Raw genomic sequence first — 15,747 nt, 5'->3', positions numbered from 1 at the left:
TCCATCATTAGCTCATGAGCATAATCATGGCAAAAGTGCTTAAAAACATTCAATGAAGAATTGTATTTTATTAACAGGGATTTAAATTCACTAAATTCAGAATTTTTTTCAATAGTCTTTCCTGTGAATAACATTAAGTTATGAAAACCGACCCTAGCCAGTTTATGTAGGGCACATTTTTATGAAAAACTAGCATAGGTTAAAAAAAGAAACTCTTTCTAACCAATACACTGAGTTGTTATGTTATGATGGCTAATATGGGTATAGTACTGTAATAAATACCAGGATTTTGTAAGTAGCAAGCAGTAGGGCACTGTGATCCAGCTGCTGACCCAAGAAGTACAGGGTCAGGAGCTGCTGGCCCTGGACTGGAATACATTACATAGGGAATCCAGCTCTTGCTGTCACTGAAACTCAACAGGCCTGCAGAACATCTGAAATTAGGCAAGGCTTGTACTGATAAAAAGTTCCTGAAGATATGCTTCAACGGAAAAGTTTCTCACCTAAACTTTTTATGTTCATTTTCTACATCTTTACTCAAGCCTTTGTTAAAAAGATCAAATGCGCTACTTTTTCCCTAATGTTTATTCTTCCTGAGCTCCCTTCTCTCCTCAGCTTGGCCTGAACAAAAAAAAAAAAAAAAAAAAAAAATCTATAACCCTAGAGACCATCAGGGAAACTGGAGACAGAAGAGGCAAGTTAGGCCCCATTCCTTCAGACTGAATCCACAGACTGCTACAAAACATTTCTTGTGAAGCAAATATATTCTGGTTAAAAGCACCCCAACCATGCTTTGCGCTGGCTTTATTCAAGTTACTGCAGATCATTGGACACACATGTGATATGCCCTCACCATTATCTGAGCACATTCTCCATAACTGCTAACCCAGCAGTTTGGAGAACTGCTAAAAACTACAACAGCACCAAAAGCTTAATTCTAAATAATCATGAGAAGATGAGAAGCATGGTAAAATTTTTTTTCATTTAACTTGCATCATACAGAATAACTTAAGCAGAATAAATGTTAAGACACCAGATATTCACAGAGAAAGCCAATTTATAAACCTTTAAATATTACTGAACTGGTCACAGGCTACTGTCTGACTTGCTGCAAGTGGCAGAGTCAAGCAGTTGGTATTCAACTGAAAAGAAATGTAATAACAACAAAAAATTATTCTGTGAGATGACTGAAGCCTCCCTCACCTGTGTGAGTTTGTCCAGTTCACCCAGCCAGGCCCCAAACATCTTGTCGAGATCCTGATCTTCCTTATCACTATCTTCTTCTGCACCATGGTCAAGCTCTTCATCTGACAATTGCTCCATCTGGAAAAAAAAACCAAGAAAAGAAGTTTTAATACTCAAACTTTCTTGTCACTGTCTAAGAAAAATGGTGTCAGCTACCATGTTTCTGAAACTGTTCATAAATCAAAGCAAATGTCCATCCATAAACTCCATAAAAACTCCTGCTTACTAGTAAAGACTTAGTATGGAAGTTGTGATAGATAATTGCAAAGCCATTTTTGCAGTTCACTTTTGTCAGATGATGCAGAAAATGATTAAGAACAAAGTTCACAATATGTAATATACCATCAGAAATTCATGCTAGCCTTGCATGTGCCTTCATTGCCAGCTATTGTTGGCAAAATCTATTGACATTGCATTAGAAAAATTCAACTCCCGTTCCAAGGAATTCAGCTGACCACAGTTAAGCAACACCATTCAACCACAGGAAGTGCAGCCTCACTGCACTGCAAATAGATCACTACAGATCTGTAAACAGAAATGCCTAAACAGGCCATAGAGAATGTCAGCAATACATCCCCTGAGACAGTTCAAATCTTGGACACTGACCAGATCACTTCAGTGGTACTGCACAATTTTTATTCAACAAAGGAACTTCTCTCTGGAAGTAAAGAGTCACCATAGCATCTCTCAAGATCCTCCTTCATTCAACAAATTTGTGACCAAGATAAAGATAATGTTCTCCAAAGTTTATCTGTTATTATCTCAGTGAAAAATAACCTTTTTTAAAATTTCTTTTCCAAACATATCCTCCAGCCTCTTTTATGGAGCTAAGACACACATGCCTTTCTATGTACACTCATACTGGCAAAGACAGGATCCAGCTCAGGAAGAGAATTCACATACTTGCGGGGACAAAAATCTAGGTAATAATTTGAAAGGAATCAGGCAGTACAGAAGCTAAATTTCAGAGATGTGCCACAGAATGTCCAGAAACACATGAGAACAGATGCCCAGCAAAAGCTTCACAAAAAAATCAGTGGTGAGTTGAACAGCTGGATTTGAACAGCCAGCAAGTCATGGGCTACATAGTTACTTGCTGCATAGCTTTCAGAAATCACCAGTTTACATTTTGTAGATTTAAAAATTAACTAAGTGCTTCTCTTCAGGAAAAGACAAATCTTGGTCTGAAAGACATCAGTGTCCAACATTGCACAGTCAGACTCATAAGGGATGTTAAGAAAAATGACTAAGGTGATCTCAGAGAAAAAAACTGCTCAATCCATTTTTTCTTTTATATGACAGTTTTCATGCAAAAAACCCTCCAAGATTTAAAAATAGTATTTTCTTATTACTATATATTGCTTTTATTTAATTTTAACTTGATAAAATAGGTCAGAGGAGACTTCAGAGGTGATCTGTAATTCTGAGGTCAGCAGGAGCCAATGTCTCCCATGGATGCAAGACACTGCCATCCAGTTGCTGTAGGCAAAGCTGCTTCAGTCTACTACCTGAACTTCTACTTTGGTAGGAGAGCAGAATGCATGTGCCTACCTTAAAAGAAGCAATAACATTAAAGCCAACTTTAATGTCATGGCACACTGCACTGCAAAAACACTGAACACATTAAATTCATCATCTGAATCTCCTTTCTTCCTCCACTTGTTTTGAGTCCTGCACTTTAAGAAATGAAAGGAAGCACTTCCTAAAATCAAAGGGTCACGATGAAATTAAAACAAAACCAATATGCTTATGTAATACTGCTGCATCCTTCCACCAAGACTGCAGCAGTTTTTAGAGTCTGTAAGCCAGGCATGCCTTCCCCAGCAAGATTCCTCTCCACGATACCTCCTGAGGCATCATGAAGTCCTCCCACATACAAAACTGGAGACAGCATGGTAGCAGCAACTCATATTCTGCCTGAACTTCTGCAAAGCCAACCTAAGCTGTGTTCCACTTTTATCCCCCTTCAAAAGCTTTGCCTTACTATTTCTTAGGCTCTAATATGGACCAGAAATACTGTAAGCTCAAGACAAAACACATTATACTTAAGGTGACATGGTCAAACTGCTGTAGAAGTGCTCACACAGCATTTCTCAATGTCTAGATACATTTGAAGAAAACATTTTTTCTTTGAAATCTAAAGGAAGCTATTAAAGGGTGCCTTATGAAATATGACTATGAACTAGCAAATCAAATAAATTGAAACTGTGATATAAATCCCTCAGAGCACAGTATTTACAGAGACTTCACAATGCTAGCTTTTCCCTCTTGGAGTTGCTTCTAACACTCACTCTAGCTAGATGGACTTGTTTTGCATGCATTCATTATACTCACACTGTTCATAACTCACCCTTTCATTAAGAGAGAAACTTGCTCTTTTTACTAATATTTCTGAAGATCTAAGACGTGGAAAGCATTCTCAATTTCCTATAAAGTGTTACTTTAGCTATTTTAACTTGGCATCAGAGACACTGCTTTGGTTCCAGTTACTCTGAAGACAGAATTAGCAGCCTAAAGAAAACTTTTACAAGTGAAGTACTGTTGTGTCAGCATGTCTGGCACTGAACCCTGGAGTACTTGCCAGCTCCTTGTAGTCCCCACCCAAGCTTCCTAACGTCAGCTGCATTTCCTATGAGCCTGTCAACATTAACTTGCAAAAGGCACACAGAGGTTAGTGTCTTGCTTCAGAAACAGCTAATATTAAGTCACAAGTTCTGTAAAAGGAAAGCTTAGTACAAGTTCCACAACTGGAAGACATCCCAAAGGACACTAATTAAAGAATTAATTCAATAAATGAGGGCAGAGACAAAATGCTCAGAAAGCAGTATATGAACTTATTGGCATAAGAACTCAAAACCTTAGCCATTTCAAAAAAGAGTGCACATTCCAATTATAACTTCAAATTTTACTTTTTATAGCCATTTTCTTTCTCACTGTTGTTGATCACAGCAAACATGCACTGCACTTTAGCACATTATGATCCAAGTGGGAGTTATCACACCTTTCTAAGGATACAATATCTTTATTTATAACAAGAAATAAAACCAGCATAAGGGGCGAGGGGCTGTGTGTTGTTTAGTTGGGTTGGAGTTTTTTTTTCTTAAAGGAGTCATTTAGAATTGAGTTAGATGTAAAAAATGGGGAAAGGATAATGGGTCTGATGTGATGCCATAAAGTAAGCTGCTTCCATTCCTAAAACATCTACAGGGGAACATATTTTAAATAGCTTTTATTTCTGCCTAGCTCAAACGAGATGATATACCAAAGTAACTTCAGGATTCATGTTGTTTTTCAACACCTCACCTTCTATTCTCTTAGAGCATATGTCAAAGTGGAACACAAAGAAAATGAGCAGCATCATTCTGGGATACCTGGATGAAATCAGTATCGACACAGTGTAGTCTTCTGGACGTGAGGCTTCCTGCACTAAATAGTGGTGTATGTATCACTGCATTATCCACTATGGACTGTGACAGTCTCCTCTGTCTGTCTGAAATGCTGTTCAAACACTGCACACTCATAATCACCGTAAGCCAACAATCTAGTTTCCAAAACAGTTGATTAGATTTTACCTTTAAATGCATGGAGCACAGTATTCTAGTATAAGGTTATGAAAAATTATTAAGGCTTTCATTAGAAGTTACCAGTTGTACCATGTAATCATAACCTACTATTTTAAATTACAGTGTAAAGAAACAAAACTCACCAATACTTTAGGGGAATAAACCAGAAAGATTTACTCTTTCAAGATGATTTTTATTTTCTTAGTATGCCAGGACAAGCATAAGATATTAAAACACATGAGGAAAGATGGAAAGTCCAAGAGAAATGCTTCAGAAAAGATATAACATTTTCAAGAAAAGACACCACCACAGAATTCTGAAATGAAGAAACAGTTTTCTTTATATCAACAGTTTTGGGACAGAGTTATCCAAAGTGTATCTTAAGTATCTTTTACTGAGACCCTGGCATGAGGGAAGTGTCTTTCACTGAGACCCTATCCTGCACACTTAACATGTTCAGACAGTAGTTCCTACCTTAAATTAACCAAGCTGATTGAGACAAATGAATTTTTTATTATATGGTTAATATAATAAAGAGTCTTTCCTTATAAAGAAAAGACTGCACTGAAAAAAAAAACAGTTGTAAAATAATTAAGTTGCAAGTTTTCTCCATAACACAATTCACTGATGATGCAAAGACTAAGAGAAAGAAAAACAGAATTCTGAATTCAACTGGAAACACTAATGTGCATAAAGGGTTAGCAACAAGAATGTGTTTATTCTCTATAATTTCAGAAGCAGTATAGTAAGGATTTTGAACTATAGATGCTTAAGTATGTTCAAAACCAACTGACAGCATAAAACCCCAAAATGAAAACATACCATCTATCAGCCAACTGATGTTTCTACCTCCAACCTTTCTTATTATTTAAATACAAGCTTGCACAAGGTTCTGCTTGGTCCTGAAAACAATAATTTGCCTTCTGAAAACAACTACTGAATTTGTTACAATGCTATTTTAGGGATGCACTAGACAAGACACAAATGTTTCAAACACTATCTCAAGAAAAAACTTTTTCTGCATTTTAACATCTAGCCTCAAGAACTACATAGCATGCCCTGGTTTGGGAAACACACTCTCTCTAGACCTCATCTGGACATGTAAGTTCCTTCATTAGTGATAATTCCTGTGCTATTATGCCAATACCCATTTCTGTTAAAAAGCTGTATATGATATAACACTACACTAATATACCATATGAACACATAAGTGTAGAGTGCACACATAAATATAAGATTCTAGCAGGCTTTCATCTCTAATATTTATTCACCTGACTGCTTAAAGAAACAAGGCTACCTGAACAGAAAAAAAAACCCTAAAATGCTTTCACAAAACTGACAGGCAAAGCCCACATCCCTGTTCCATGTTTCTAGACATTTCCATAATTAAAGTCATGGAAACAATGACAGGTACTTTGAGCACATATATTCATTTGTATCACATTAATACTCCATCCATGTGACAGGGACCAATCAGACCTGGCACACTTTTCAGTCACAGATTCTTATGCCATAACTGACACTGACACTCTTCCCTTAAATTTAATACTGCAGCACACTAAGCCAGTGACAGCGCAGATCACTTGCTTTAGTACTTCTGTGTTACTTCTTAATAAGCATAAAGTATTCTGAAAATAATTACTCCTGAAAAAAATATTTGGAGGGGGATTAGAAAGTTATAGGAAGCCCTTTGTGCATTATCCAATGTTCTATAACCCAGTTTATGTTAAAAGCAATCTAAATGAAAACCTGAACAAAAGAACATTTGTTTTCTTTAAGCTTCAAATAGCATACTAATAGCTGAATACCTCCCAAGGCTTCTGCACCACAGACATTTCAATGCCTCTCAAATTCAAAAAGTAAGATACAAATCTGTCAGCCAAAAAATTCAAATTCAGAATGTTCCAAATGAAAAAATCTTATTTCAAGTGAAAGTCTGTTTCAATGTGCTATTTTCAGCCAACGTCGAGTTTCATTTTTCTTTTTTTTAAACCATGCTTCAGGCAATAGTTTTCCAGACTTGCACTAACAAAACAAGGTGAAAACATGCTGAATGTCTGATAAAACACAAATCTTCAGACACTTCATTAAAAGCAAAGAGACCTTTCACAACCAATACTCTGAAATACTGTGGGTGACCTCTTGAAATCTGTCCAATCTTGGACATCAATACACGTTTCACAAAAAAGCAGTCATATGTCAAGATACTGTAGATATGATTTAGGCATACAAAGCATTCATTATTACTGTGACAACCTTGGATTTAAGTCTACCATCTATTTCATGTCTTTCTTCCCTTACTCTCCAGCTGATGAAGGTGTTTTTCTTCACATCAACACATTATCTGCCACAATTCAACTTATCTGTCCTTTCCAACTCAACTACATTCCAATTATTAAGGAAGAAAGGGACTCAGCATTGCTCTGGAAAATCGTTTTTATTTAATTCTACATTTATTTTTTAAAACAAACTAATTAGTAGCAATTTGGAAATAGCATTGGCAAAAGAGAAATGTTAACACATGGGGGTTCTTTAAGCTGTTCTTCAAAATTAAAATAGGTCATTGTACTTCAGCAAAAACTACTATTCTTCAAACAGAGGAAGTCAAGAGCAGAATATGCAACATACGAGATTTATTCAGAGCAACTAGGAGAACAAAGACAATTCCAGAATACACTGAAAGAGTTTAAAAGTGATGTACAGTTTGAGTATAATTCTTTTCAAGTCTTTTACTTTTTCTCAGGCAGTTGGTCTAGACTGCAGAACTCCCTCAAGTCTGAAAACCAGGCATACTCACCTTATGGTCTTATTTTCAGGTTTAACTGGGAGATGCAAAACAGGACAGCCCACAATATTCCCTCCTTTGCCCACTGATCCGTGCAACATGCAAGAATGTACCTTGGAAACCACAGAAAAGTAATCTGCTGTCTGAAAATGCATGTTCTGAACTGCACAGGCTACAGTTTTAATAAAAGATCAACTAAGGCTGCTGAAAGTAACAGTTATTCAAACATTCACAGCGTGATTTCTAATGCTCCTCTTAAAATCAGGCACATGCCCGTGCAAGAACTTGCCTTTGCCTCTAGCTGTTTGTATTTCAAGCCCAGTCAAACAACAACCTTTTTCACTAAGCTCATAAAATATTTTTCTTTACATTATTTATGAGTTTGTTATATAAATATTTATAGCACACAAGTGAACACATAACTTACATTTTAACAACTGCTAATGAAACAATTGTTTGAAAAAGCAACTGGAAAAAGAAAAAAATCTTCATCAGATACCAGATCATAACATCAAAGCAAGTTGTCTCACTGCTTCTGGAATCCCCCAAAACACATCAATGCTGTATACAGCAAACACAGGTTTTCTGAAACTTGGTGCAGTTCATGACAGCACTCTTATCCCTCTCACACTCTAACAGACTGTTTAACAACCGCCCCCAGAAATTCTAACCAGGAAAGTCACACATATCACAGTTGCTCCCTGGTCTTCCACAGATTTAATACCTAATCTTTAGGAAAAAGCAGACACAGATATGACAACTCAGTATTCTTCACAGACAATATGAAAGAATCGAGCTCTTTTTGGCTAGCAGCATGAAGAAACAGAAAAACAATTTTCATATTCGCATCCTTTGCAGCTCTCTTTGTATTTAAGCAGAATTTGTACACTCGCGCTCTAAGTTTAGTTCACACTAGCACATACAGTTTCCTGAAATAAACACACTGAAGATACCAGAATGTTTACTTCATCATCTTGATTTGGGAAATCATTCTGATGTGCCACAGCAAAACCACCCACAGAATACCCCCCCATCCACCTCTTCTTTGCCTGAAAGCTTTGAGAGGTAAAATGGAAAGTGCATCAAACAGAACAGTCATAGGGTTGGTTTCTGGTTTTAAGCTGCCTTTGCATTATTATTACTTTATATTGACTCTACCTTTCCATAACTGCAACCTGAAATTTTAATTTAGTCTCCAAAGTGTGCCTCCTCGTATACTGGAATACATTTATAAGGTCTTCTTTCCTGTAGAAAGGAAGCACCAAATTATAGAAATGCCAATACAAGAATCTAACTGCATTTGAAATTAGCGCTGATGGGAAGGCACACAGTAAAACCTTTACTCCCTCCAATACATTTCAGTGCCTAACTCACATCTAGCCAAACAGATGCTGCCTTGAAAAGAAGGGGCTTTATCAATCATTGCATCCTATTTCCTGAACCAAGATTCCAGCCAGAGTACCCAAGTGGACATTAAATTAATTCCCATAAAAAGAGCATCCTAGATTACATCATGTCTCACTGAATAGTCTTTATGAAGACAACCTGAAGACGACTATAAAAAAATATTTAGATCATACAAACATAACTTGCCTTAGCTAAAGTATTTTTCAAGTAGAGAGACAAATAACCCTGCAAAATAACACTCATTAGTTGCAGAAGCCAACATCTTAGATTCACCAGCTGAGACCAGAGAATTTTCAGTGTTTAGCTTGTCTTCAGTAGGCAGATAAATACTTAGAAACTACATTAGTGCCAATTTTCCGGAATCTTCATCATGTGGTTATTGTAATGCAAATACTGCTGTAGCATCTCTTTGTATTCAGTTTTATCTTTGGAATGATGCATAAAAAACAATAATAAATATGAACAAGCAGACTAAGAATAGGTATGAATTTTTTTGTAATATTTAGCCTTATACACAGATCTCAGGGAATACCCAAATATTGCTGTAGCTGTGGCCCAGTAATAACAATCACCAGGCTAACAGCAGCACTTTCAGGATCACCCCACAGTTGAGAATAACCATTAGCCAACCAATCACTCAAAATATTCACATCCTTTTACAGACTGGTCTGTTGTGCCTGCAAAGGGTCTCTTTCCACCAGGAATAAATATTGAAAGAAACTAATTTTTACACATACACTAAGCTGTCTTTCAACGATAAGAGAGCAAAATAAAGCAAGCAACTGTCCACTACCCATAAAATTGAACATCTCAACAGTGCTTACTGTTGTAAATGGTATAAATGAATGATTAAACCAACCAGAAGGGAAACGTAAGAAAATCACTTAGGTCATAGGTCAAATTACAATGCAGGTGAGAGTACTTCCTCATAAGGCTGAGCTACTCTATGCTTTAGTACAGTTAAAAACTAATTTTTGTTCAAAGGACCCTCTCAAAGGTTAAAAATAAGCACCATGCCAATGCTCACTTAAGATATCACAGCAGACACTGGAAATCTGTGTGATGTGGGTACTATCTAGACTCAGAAGTAGTTGCCAAATCCCTTTCCACAAGGACCTAGTGACAGTCTATGAACCATGGCTCAAAAAACAGATGAGTAATGCTTTAGCTATGATAAATAAACAACATTCTTCACAGGTTGCTTTTGTGACAGGGTATATATTTTTTATGCTAACCTCAGCTGGAACAGGCTGGAAGGCAACTTAGGTTTCCTGGTAAGAATTAAGACTACATTGTGAAGAGATGCATTTCATTATAGCCAGAACTACCGTCTCCAGAAAAAAAGGTGAAAAAAATCAAAAGCACAATTGCATATTTTTTCAGAAAACCCACAAATGAATGTTTGATGCCTCCAAAGAACATAGTTATTTCACTGTTAGCATTTATGAATCACCACATTTTGTTGTTTACAGCTAGCCATGACAAAACAGCATGACACTAAGAGACACCACAGAGAAAAATATTTAGAGGATGAACAGGGGAATAATCTTTTGGCTGAAACATTTCTTTAAGAAGGAGTAAGTATATTCAATTTATAAGACGTGATTCACATTAAACCCACCTCTAACAAACTGAGCAGAAGAACACTGCCATAAACCAAAAATAAACACATCTAAACAGGCTATCCCTGCTCAACTAGTTTTATATTTTATGCTACTAATAAGACCAGCTTTAAGTACTGCAATTGGCAGTCAACTTTCATCCTCCAACTTCATAGCAAACTGTAAGGAGAGACATAAAACCTCCCCTCTATCCCCATCACTCTTTTGCATCACCAACCTCTGCACAGGACATGTGTTTATTAAAGTGTGAGGTAGATGACAGGGGAAAAAAAAGAGGAAGTACATGCTGTACCATGAAGTTACCATGAGAAATGGAATTACAATGTAAGGAGAGGTTTTTTTCATGCAAGAGCTGCGTTCTTGTGGGAGGCTTGGAAGAACTGCATTGAGGGAGCAGAGGTGAGAGAGAAGGGCTCAAGAGAGCCTTGTACATCTAGAAGAAAGAGTGATGTGGGGCTCTGGACAGAGATGCGTCGCAGCAGTCAAAACTGGAAGGAAAGGCTGGAAGTCAGCAGGAACAGGGCAGCTTTCTCAGAAAGGACAGGGGAGGGGATCACTTGGCAGTAAATCAGCACTGCTCACTAGGCAGAGATGTGAGGCACATAGGCTGAAAGGGTCCCTGCCACACAATGAGACTTGGCAGCAACTATGTGGCATGAAAAGGAGAAACTACAGACACGTTCTTCATTATATGGATATAGGTGAAAAAATATGTTTGTGAATGTCAAAACTGAAGCAGAATCACTGCTTCAACAGAGTATTTTATCAGCATCTTCCCTTGAGTCTTGCAGGTGATTAAGCAAAATTTCAGATACTCATAAGACTCATATGCAATAGCAAAGAAATAGAAAGCCAACATCCTGCTGCATGAACATCAATTCACCATTTTCCTTGGTGATATTTCAAGAATCCAAGTTGTATTTTGAGAATTCCACCAGCTGAGAGAAAAAAAAAACAACACCTGAAGGAAGTCCTACACTTGCTCAATTCTTCTTGTTTTTCTCCTCAAAAAGTAAAAGAGAAGCCATTCCAGAAGTGAAGCCAATCCACAAAGCAGTTTTTGAGCAACATCTGGTTGAGCAAGATGCCAAAGCTGGATGCCACCACCACCTTTCTCCAGTAAAGCCTGAACAAATTCCTAAAGAGGAGAGTCTTGAGCAGATTTAGAAAGACATTCTCATCACTGATAAAAGCTGAACATACAACTTAATTCTTATTTGTCATTTTATCAGATTGTCACTGAAGAAAGAACTCTCTCCAGAGCTTCTGACTGCTCCCCCCAAAACCAAGCCCAGGAGAAGAAAACAAAATAAACAACACTCCACCCTCAAAAATTAAACCAAACAAAAAACCCAGAGAAAACTGACAAGAGTTCTCCTGACGGTTTTTTCTTTTTTGTACTTTCTTCTCTTGGGATTTTTCTTCTACTGTTAATTCAACATCCTTTCTCTCAAGGGTGGTTCAATGATCTTAAATAGCTCACACAATAGCTCAAACCAATATCAGTAATTGGAGGTACAGAGCTATGAAATTTATCACACACTGCCAACAGGAATCTAAACATTGCCTATTAAGCACTGACCTTAATCTCTACCATATAAGTCTTCTGAAACTAATTAAAATTGTTTTAAAATTAATTTTGTCTACTTAAGATATTCTCTAAAGATATATGTTCATACTGAAAGGCTGCATTACTTCAGTTTCTAAATAAATCTTGGCACCAGAAAGTGAGGGAGGGAAGCAGGGAGAAACACTACAGCTGGGTACCACTCCCTGGAAAAAAAATATTTAAAGCAAGAAAGCAGCCTCAACATAAAGGCTATGTCAAAGGTTAGAGAAGTCTAAAAGCCAGTTAACACCAACTGATGCATTGCAAAAGACTTTATCTAGAATTTAATTGCCTCAAGATTAAGATCAAATGTAAATATTTAACACAGAATCAATATTTTAAAGTGCACGTTCCTGAAAAAGTAAGGAAATTACCTTCCATAACAAAAAGGAAAAAAATACAGTGTAAGTTCTGCTACTGAGGAAGCAAACATGAAATTTTTATACAGTAAACAAATCATGAAGATGGGGCTGACAGCTGGGTTTTGTTAAAGGAGGACTTTAAACAGAAGTATTTAAACTCATGGGATTAGGCCAGCATTCCTAAGAAATGCAGTTCAGCTCTTGAGCTGCAGAGACCTTGTCTAAGCAGCTCAGCAAATGAGTCACATAAACAACTACTGTAAACTCTGCTGCTACCACACTCGGTAGCTTTGTGAATGAAGCTTTTCTTGCATATAAAACTAAAGAGAGAGTGTTTTGCTACTGGAACGGGGGGCAGGGGGGAGGAGGAGGAAATAATCAAGTAAATCAGCAGACTCCATACTGCCACTTAAAATTATAAATTTCAAATTTTCTTCCCAAAAAATTATCTTTCCTCAATCACTTAAACTAATGAGGCACTTAGCATTCGATTATTCATATCTCCTACCCAAGTCTGATGCTGTGGTAAAGATAGGGCAGATTTAGATGAAAAGTAAAACAACAGCATAGGCTGACTAAAATAATCTTAAAGTTTATAAAAAATATTTTTAAAAGTAGCACTTCTTAAATCAGATTGATACAAAGCCATCTTAAAGTAACCACATGAACTTGTTTTATGTGTAACTTTCTTTTTTTTTAATACAACAAAAATGAATGAGCTTTTTTCAACATCTTCTAAGGAAGGTTCACACTGAAAAATATTATATATTATTCTCATTTCCATGCTGAGAGACACAAATTCAGAAGGACAGGAATGAGATACTTCAGTTATCAGTTTGGGGACAGACCCCCTCCTCTCACTGCTGAACCATGAAGCTCAAGGGTCTGCAGCTTCCAAGCATTTAAGGATGGTACTCTGCAGGACAGCTCATGGCCTTCAGCACAGAGCAGCCTCCCACAGAGTGTCAGCAGCACAAGGCAGGATATTCTTTCGATAGCTGCTACTCAGAGAGGCTCTCCTCCACCACGCTGGATTTGGAACATGCTACTCATTGAGAAGCCACAGGTGAGTGAAGACAACTTACCTATTTCTCAAGACAGACAGGGCAGTAACTTTCAAAATAATTTCCACAGCCCACATTCAAGTTTCCCATAAAAAGCAACGCTGGGAGCAGGCTCTGTGACATGCAAAGGTAGCAGATCATTTGTGCTTGCCCCTCCAGAAACAAATTCACCTGGAAACACACATTGGGTTGTGCATACCCAAGAGTTCCAGTCACATAGGAAAGGAGGGGCTGCAGCACATCTTCCTCCTTTTTCCTTCCTGTCCTCCCCTTGAATAAATATACCATCTGTTCAGATGAAGAAGCCGAGCACCAAAATGTTAGAGCACTCCCAGTAGCAAATCCTTGCATTTGCCCTGTTCTCAGAAACGTGCCAATGGCAAAGGGGCAGCCTACCTCCCACCTGCACTGCTCTGCAGGATCAATGCATTCATCAAATACACCCCAAACTATTATCAGCTGACTAAATCTATACACACCTTAGCAAAGCATTTGTGAAATTCAGTCAGTTTCTTATTGGTATCAGCATTTAAGTGCTGCAAAATAGTTTTAAAAAAACCAACCAAAAAAAACCCCACAACACATTTCGGATGGAGGTTTTCTTTGCACTTAGAAAACCCTGACACAACTGGCTCAGAAGCAGTGAAATTGTGAAGTTATCTTTGTCTCTATTCCAGGGTAAACTTTCTACACTAGTTTTCAAAGGAGTTTTTGGAAAAATGTCTCTACAAACTTTCCTGATATCTTATTCTGTTTTAAGCTCCCACTCCTCCAGTTTCAAACAACAACTTACACATTAATGTTTGAGCCAGGCTAACCCCTCCTTGCTGTTGTGAAAAGGAAGGAATCTCTTTCCATCCATTATCATGTTGCTCCAGATCACTGAGCCTGCTCAACCTTCTAAACTATCAGGAAACCCACTCAACACTCCAAACACCAAAACAGTCTTCTGCTGAGGTCACAAGCAGCAATAGATTGCCCTGTGACTGGACAAATATTAGAGTCAATACTTTGTTTTGGGTTATACCAGACAGCCGGGAGAAGGGACAGGGAAACAAGTGGGACTTCCCCTTTCTGGAAGCAGCAAGTTCACCTGTTATCAGGCTCACTTGTAACCTGCAGCTCCACTTGTAGCTCAGAGTGTACTGTAAGATTCAAGCATTTGTTTTATGTTCTTAAGCTCATAAGAAACAGAAAAGCCTACCTTTGCCATTAATACAGAGACATTTTCAAATGTTACCTGCTGTAGAGCACATGCAATCACATACATATGACACTGAAAAACCAGTATAGTTTTGCAAAATCTGCATTTATGTTAAATTTGGATCAGTTTTACCAAATGAGTAAAATTACAAGTCTTAATGAATTACTTTCTCTACAGACATGTTTAAAGCTCGTACTTTTTATTACAAGCACTTAATGTTTCAGTACTTTTCAGATATCAAGTTAATCCCCAGAGAAGACCACATTTAAACAGAAGCAGGAACAAGGAAAAAAACCCACAAAGCATTACCATCCATAAATACATTTATAATTCTGAACTCAGAAAACTTCCAGTTTAAACTCTGTAGCACAGAGGCACAAGAAAACACAGCATGCCCATGCCATTAGCTTTCAAATTAGTGGCTAAACACAAAACCAGCATCTTACCTTTTGCACTTTTTCATTTAATGCTTACACAGGTCAGACAGACACTTCTGCAAACTAAAAAATTATCCCACAAGCACAGAACCTTGCTTGTATCTGTGGAATTGTCTCAGAACCAACACAAAGGCCACATGTCCGCTTGAAAATATGTCTGTATAGATACATGAATTTATTTATATATATATATATATATATATATATATATATATATAATTTATATAATAAAAGTCCTGTCAATGTAAGCTAATCACTAGGGTAGTCTTTAGGTATTTATAACATCTGAATGTTTGTGCATGAGCAAAGGCATAGCTCTGTTAAAAAGCATCACATTACTGATGACAGGAAGGTACAATTGAATAGCTGCTGCAACACAAATTCCACTAAATAGTACAGTTGGAAGGGGCTTAGTTTACCAGGCCTGTCTTTGTAGCACTGTTTTCCCA

The 15,747-nt window shown here is 37.4% G+C and overlaps 1 protein-coding gene across 1 annotated transcript in view; it reads right to left on the bottom strand.

The window, feature by feature from the left end:
• RAPH1 (Ras association (RalGDS/AF-6) and pleckstrin homology domains 1) overlaps positions 1-15,747 on the bottom strand; it is a 74,659-nt gene that overhangs the window by 39,984 nt on the left and 18,928 nt on the right. Inside the window, exon 2 of the mRNA XM_058027680.1 lies at positions 1,204-1,323. Coding sequence (XP_057883663.1) covers positions 1,204-1,323 — 120 coding nt within the window. The remainder of the gene's footprint in view (positions 1-1,203; positions 1,324-15,747) is intronic.

This window comes from Melospiza georgiana, chromosome 7 (assembly GCF_028018845.1).
Source record: "Melospiza georgiana isolate bMelGeo1 chromosome 7, bMelGeo1.pri, whole genome shotgun sequence".
Lineage (NCBI taxonomy): Eukaryota > Metazoa > Chordata > Aves > Passeriformes > Passerellidae > Melospiza > Melospiza georgiana.
This window is presented reverse-complemented; position numbering and strand designations above follow the sequence as displayed.